Genomic DNA, 7216 nt, shown 5'->3' on the forward strand with positions numbered 1-7216 from the left:
TTGTATGTTTTATTCTTTTAAAAATGTATAACTAATAAAGATTATTTAAAAAAGAAGAAGTTGCAAAAAGGCCATCAGTAAACAGTTCAACCAAAGACTCTCTAAGTAGGTCCCCATCCACATAGACTGGCAAGACATTTTGATGGTATTTAGTTTGGGTCGATGAAACATTTACAAGGAAACAAGCAAACTCAGAGAGCACCAAGCACCCCTCAATAGTATGGAATGCCTAGATGAAAAGAAATATGTTGATTTTCCTTCCAGATATGGAAGATTGCTTTGAATGTTCTGAAGATCATTATCCAAATAAAGAAAAGAATGGATGTAAACTGAAACTGCTGGTTTTCCTAATTTTTGAAGAATCCTTAGGAATTGGTTTAGCCTCAGCAGCTCTTGGTTTTTTCTTCTGGACCTCTTGGATTCTTGGAATTTTTATTAAGAATAAAGATACTCCTATTGTCAAAGCCAACAACAGATCCCTCACCTACACCCTCCTTGTCTCTCTTCTGCTCTGTTTTCTCTCCTCTTTGCTCTTCCTCAGCCAGCCTGGAAAAGTGACCTGCCTTCTCCGACAATCAATGTTTGGCATCACTTTCTCAGTGGCTGTTTCTAGTGTACTGGCCAAAACTACCACGGTAGTTGTTGCTTTCATGGCCACTAAACCTGGATCTCAGATGAGGAAATGGGTGGGGAAAAGGTTGGCCTTTTCTATTGTCATTTCCTGCTCTCTCTTCCAAGTATGTATTTGTATTGTTTGGTTGTTGACATCTCCCCCATTCCCGGAGTTGGACATGCATTCACAGCCTCAAGAAATGATTTTACAATGCAATGAGGGGTCAGCTTTCTTCTTCTACTGTGTCTTGGGCTATATGGGTATCTTGGCCATCGCCAGCTTTATTGTGGCTGTCCTTGCCCATAAATTACCTGATAGCTTTAACGAAGCCAAGTTCATCACCTTCAGCATGTTGGCCTTTTGCAGTGTGTGGATCTCCTTCTTTCCAGCCTATCTGAGCACAAAGGGAAAAGCCATGGTAGCTGTGGAGGTCTTCTCCATTTTGGCCTCCAGTGCTGCATTACTGGGATGCATATTCCTCCCAAAATGCTACATCATTGTTTTCCGCCCTGACCTCAACCACAGGGAGCTACTCACAAAGAGACGTTAATTTCTGGCTCAGAAAAATTGCTTTAAAAATTACTAGAATGACTAATACCTATACGAAACATATAAGTGATAGGGGCAGAGGGGCATTTCTGTCAAAGAAAGATTTGTGTAGGATGTTTATGATTATTTAGATTTATTATTTTTGCCTATTTCAAAATCTCTGCTCTTGTTTCTTCATTTTCTCCATTTCACAAGATTCTTTAACATAATGCTTTCTCCTTTTCAACATGTGCATTGAACTTGATTTTGGTCATCTAAGATTGTTATTCCCTGTTAGGATTTTTCAGATATTGATGAACATCAAATAATGTCCAATATTTGCAGGGCATTACATGAATTCCTAAAGCATTACATAAATACATTAAGAAGTATATTTCCATTTTAAAATTATAAATTTATCACAGTATCATTTACTTTGTATTTGTCAGTGTTCTTTCAAATGTAAAATTTTTTGAGTTTGTAATTCTTGTAAGCTTAACTGTATTTTAGAAAAAGCATGACTATTATTTGAGTATATGCCTCTGCAAAGACTTTAAGCAATAAATTAGATTATTTGAACCTTGGTATGTGCAGCTGTTTTTTTCTCCTGCCTGATATTAATCTCCACTCCTTCAATTGTTTTCTGGGGAACAATGGGAAACATCAGAATGCCATATGATGTAAAAGCAGAAGCAGAAAGAGCGCTGACCATGCAACATGCGTCCATTGCTGAGTCGGTGAGAGGCCTGGACGCCTTCCCCTCCTTTTTTTCCATCGCACCCTTTCGGATACCACTCCTGTCCCTCTCCATTACCGGCAAGCCTTACCATCTCCCTACCCAGCATTGACTCTCCTTTGCCTCGGCTGGGACCATCTGCTCTGGTCATTCTATCTGCCCTCTGTTTGCTGCTTGCCATAGCTCCAGTTAATTAGGTAGATTTAGTTAGGTTTAGGTTTATAGTTATAGATAGTTTAGGCATAGATTAGATATAGATTTAGGATATAGTTTAGGCATAGATTAGATATAGATTTAGGTATAAGTACTGGAGACTGTACCATCTGTGGGTGCTCTCGGCCTTGGGGCAGGGCTAGTGGAGACCGGGGTTGGGGTCATGGCTAGGATTGGGGGTAGAGTTAGTGTGGAGGCTAGGGCTAAGCTACGCTGGGGTTATTAGGATTAGGCTGGTGTAGGGTTAGAATGGGTGAGCTTAGTTTGGGTTGGTGTTAGTTTTTTGTTTAGGCTTAGAATTAGGATTAGCTTTAGGTTAGGATTAGGTTTAGTAGTAGGATAAGGTTGGAATAGGGCTAGGAGTGGTAGATGATGGCAGCCATAGGGGTCAGGACTTGGCTCTGTAGGAATTGGCGCCCTTTATCCCATCTTCTGGAGCAGTTCGGGCCAGTCCCAGACGTTGGCCCCACAGACTCTCCCCCACCAGATTCTGGACCCTGCTCAATCTCAGGGGAAGGAGAAGAACTACCCCCCGACACAGGGGCCATAAATTGTTTGTTGGATCCGCAGGACGTAGGACTGGAAAGCTGCTGTGTACCAATACCGGACCCTTATCCCGTGCCCTCTCCGCTTACAGCCACTTTATATGCTACTGACTTTGGACCTGTGGCCTGGGAAGTTCTTATAGGACTCAGAGGAGGGGAGAAGAGCGGAGCAGCTTGCCCTCCATCTGCACACCATTATCTTACATCGCACTAGCGCAGTGCTCCGCGAATTTTTTAGGAATGTAGTGTGAATGGTATGCTTGGTTGATGTTTGCACCCACTTTTTTTAAAATTCATACTGTTGTATTTTTTGTGTTTAACTTATTTCGTGGGGACTGCATGGGTGAGTGGCTGCGTGTGTATGAGAGGGTTGAGAGTATTGCCCGGTGTCTCCTCCCTGAGTGCCACTGCAGAAGTGGTAGGGGCCCAGACTTACTTCCCGTCCTAGAATGAGTGTTAAGGATTGCCTGCTGGATGGTGCGGGAGCTGTGGGAGGGGTTGTGGGGTCTACAGTAGCGGGGGAGGGCCGGAGCATTACGGTCACTATGGGGAGGGGCAGGTATGACGGGAACTTCAGGGCTGGCCATTACCGGGGAAGGAGGGTTCGCTACATCACAGAGATCCCTCCTTCTGGCCCTGTTAGTTCCACTCCAGGGCCAGGTGGCGAGAATTGTCAGGGCCCTGGTCTCAGGCTGTTGTTGCTAAATGCCAGGTCTGTGGTTCACAAAGCTCCCCTTGTCCGGGACCTAATTTTAGATGAGGGGGCAGACCTGGCATGTATTACTGAGACCTGGCTGGGCCCAGAGGGAGGAGTCCCCCTCACTGAAATGTGCCCAGAAGGTTTTCAGGTGCTTCATCAGCCGCGATCCCAGGAAAGGGGTGGAGGAGTGGCTGTCATCGTCCGAGGGTCTTTAGTTCCTCGTAGGATCCCTGCTCCGGAGTTTGTCAGGTGTGAGTCCCTGTTGATGAAGCTGGACCTTGGTGGTCAAGTGGGTCTGTTGCTAACATACCTACCTCCCAACAGCGTTGCAACAGCCCTCCCCTCGCTCCTCGAGAGTAGCCGAGTTGGCGGTGGAGTTCCCCAGGCTTATGGTTCTGGGGGATTTCAACCTGCCTACACTTGGTGAACGGTCTGATGGGGCGCAGGAGTTCATGGCTTCCATGACAGCCATGGACTTAACCCAAGTAATTCGAGGTTCGACTCATTCAGCGGGTCACACACTTGACCTTGTATTTCTGTCAGAGCAGTGGAGATGTGATCTAGAGTTGAAGGGCATTAAAACCTTGCCCTTGTCATGGTCTGATCACTTCCTGCTGAGGCTTGACTTTCGGAGGCCAATCCCCCACTGTAGGGAGGAGGAACTGATTAGGTGGTTCCGCCCCAGGCGCCTGATGGACCCAATGGGGTTTCAGACGGCGCTTGGAGAAATACCTGACACTATCGTCCACAATCCGGTGGAGTCCTTAGTCGCTGCTTGGAATATAGCGGTGGCGGGGGCTCTAAACCGGATTGCACCTTTGCGACCTCTCTGAGGGGGCGGATCCAGGAGGGCTCCTTGGTTCGCCGAGGAACTCCAGGAGATGAAACGCCAAAAGAGATGCCTAGAGCGCCGTTGGAGGGCCAGTAAATCTGAGTCAGACCGAGCACTGATGAGAGCCTTTATTAGAGCCTATCTCGTGGCAATACGGGCGGCGAAATGTTCGCATTTTGCCGCCCTTATTGCATCCGCCGAATCGCGCCCAGTCGCCTTGTTTAGAATAACCCGCTCCCTCTTGAAAGGGAGAGATGCGGGTGACCCTCTACAGGGTAGAACTGAGGAATTTGTTCAGTATTTGACGGATAAAGTCGCTCGGATTTGGACAGAGCTGGACTCCAATTGCACGATACCAGCCAAGGTACCGGGGGAGGGTCTTGAGCATGCTTTATGGATTGAGTTTCAACGGGCTTCTCCTGATGAAGTGGACAAGGCCATGGGAGTGGTGAGTGCCTCTACTTGTATACTGGACCCGTGTCCCTCCTGGCTGGTCTCAACCAGCAGGAAGGTGACACGCGGCTGGATCCAGATGATTGTGAACACCTCTCTCTGGGAGGGAATCTTCCCACCCCTCCTAAAGGATGCGGTGGTGAGTCCCCTCCTGAAGAAATCGTCTTTGGACCCAGCCATTTTGAGCAACTATCATCCAGTCTCCAACCTTCCCTTGTAGGGAAGGTTGAAATACAAACCTTCCCATTGAAATACAAACTTCCTTAAGGACAGGAAACACAAATATTTTCCTTATGACAAATGCCTGAAGATGTCATTCCTTCTGATTCTCTTGGTGCAGAAAGCAGTTACTCAGAGCTGCCCTGCGAGCGATGCTTTCCCTGTTCCCCATGAGTGGTACCAGCCTGGTGACCTCATCGTAGGTGGGATGGTGTCTCAGATAATTCACCCTTTTTTTGAAATTTAATTTAAGGAACATCCTTCTCTAAAACCTTATGATTTACCAATGTAAGGTTTTTTTTTCTTTCATTCATTTTCTAACCTTAGCCAGATCTCCCAAAATTGCACATATGACTAAAGTTCTTTGAGAATAGAATAGAACAGAATAGAATAAAACAGTGAATTAGAATGGAATGGAATAGAATAGAATTCTTTATTTGCCAAGTGTGATTGGACACACAAGGAATTTGTCTTTGGTGCATTTGCTCTCAGTGTACATTAGGAGAATAAAAACACATTCATCAAGAATAAAAAGATACAACACTTAATAATACTCAAGGTTACTGATAACCTATCAAATCATACGAGGAAACAATAAAAACAATATAAATTGAAAGACACAACCAACATGGTTATAGTCATAAGAGGGGAGAGATAGATACTAGGAAGGAAGAGAATAATAATAATAATACATTCTTGGTAAATTATGGAAAGTGTTGTGGGAATTACTTGTTAAGCAGAGAGATGGCATTCAAAAACACCTGTCTTTGTGTCTAGATGTTATGGTGTGCAATTCTCTATATTGTTGTTTGGAGGGTAGAAGTTGAAATAATTTATGTCCAGGATGCAAGGTGTTTGTAGATATTTTCACAGCCCTCTTTTTGACTCATGCAGTATACAGGTCCTCAATGGAGGGCAGGTTGGTGGCAATTGTTTTTTTCTGCAGTTCTAATTATCTAAGTCTGGTTGCAGAGCCAAACCAGACAGTTATGGAGATACATATGACAGACTCAATAATTCCTCAGCAGTTGATAAATGCATAAATATAAATGCATTGTTACTCTCAAAATAAGATAATTAAAATTATCCAGTCTGTGCAGTCACTACCCACAAACTTTACATATATTAAAAGAGTGATTCTTTCTAGTTCTGTTCTATTTTGTGCAAAACTGGTAGAAATAAATGAGAGAGCTTGAAAAAAAAATCAAGACTTTCTTCCTAAACTTATTTATTGCAAATCAGGGAAATATTTTACATTGTTTAAAACTATACAAATTATTTATTGTTTTACAAAAAAAAACCCTCATCTTCTCACTTATAACAGAGGCAGGAATGGTTGTTACTCGTGTATAAATGCTTTCAACATAAAAGAATTGTCAACTTATTTTGCTCAATGGGGGTGTTTAAACTATTTCCAGTGTAATAACCAAATTCTACCAGCACGTCCTTGCCTTGGCCTTTGCTGTGAAGGAGATCAATGAGGACTCCCAGATCTTACCTAACATCACTCTCGGGTTCCATATCTATGACAGTTACAACAACCCAAGGATGACCTATCGTACCACTCTAGACCTGCTTTTCAAATCCCAGGAATTTGTCCCCAACTACAAATGTGATAGCCAGAAGAATATCATGGCCATCATTGGAGGGATAGGTCCTGATACATCCTCCTTTATGGCAGAAAGTATAAATGTCTACAAAATTCCACAGGTAGTTTATGATGGAGTAAGAGAGAAAAACTGTTTTGTAATTAATAGTAGATACTAGTTGCATACCTTTCTGTAGGAATTCAATTAAATACACTTTTATCTCCCCGTCTTCTGTTTTTCTGACAACTCAATAGACTGGCTCAAGGTAATCCAACTAAATCAAAATCTTTTATTACAATCATACATGTGTTTTCACTGCCAGCCAGCAATAGGTCACAACTCTTCTTACTACGATTTCCTGGTGTATAATAGAAGTAGTTTAGCATAAAACTCAACTTTTTTTCTTAGCCATTTTTGAAGGTTGTGTTGTAGGGTTAGTTAGTATTTTGCCCTGCCTTTCTGCAGGACTTCAATTTTGCTCTCTTTGCTCTCCCTTCTGCGATTGTTCCAACAACTCATTATGTTGGCTCAAAATAATCAGTCAAGAAAATTTAAATCTTTTATTACCATCATAGATTAGAAAATTTAAATTAAAATCACAAATTACAGTACATTAATCTTATTTGAAACACTGCAGTTTGACCACTATCTGTGGGAAAATCTGGAGTTGTATCAAGAGGAGGATAGAAAAGGCTCACTAGCACTTAGAATAATATAATTGGAAGGAGGCCTTCTAGTCTAACCCCCTCTTCAAGAAGGAAACTCTATACCATTACAGATAAATCACT

At 43.0% G+C, this 7216-nt stretch overlaps 1 protein-coding gene across 1 annotated transcript; it reads left to right on the forward strand.

Annotated features, from left to right (window-relative positions):
* Positions 1-233: 233 nt before the first annotated feature.
* On the forward strand, positions 234-953 carry LOC116522012 (vomeronasal type-2 receptor 26-like; the record flags this gene model as incomplete). Its single annotated transcript, XM_032236600.1, has 1 exon — positions 234-953. A coding segment is annotated over exon 1 (720 nt), but the record flags the coding sequence as incomplete, so codon positions are not given.
* Positions 954-7216: the final 6263 nt, after the last annotated feature.

Source organism: Thamnophis elegans, chromosome Z (assembly GCF_009769535.1).
Source record: "Thamnophis elegans isolate rThaEle1 chromosome Z, rThaEle1.pri, whole genome shotgun sequence".
Classification (NCBI taxonomy): Eukaryota; Metazoa; Chordata; class Lepidosauria; order Squamata; family Colubridae; genus Thamnophis; species Thamnophis elegans.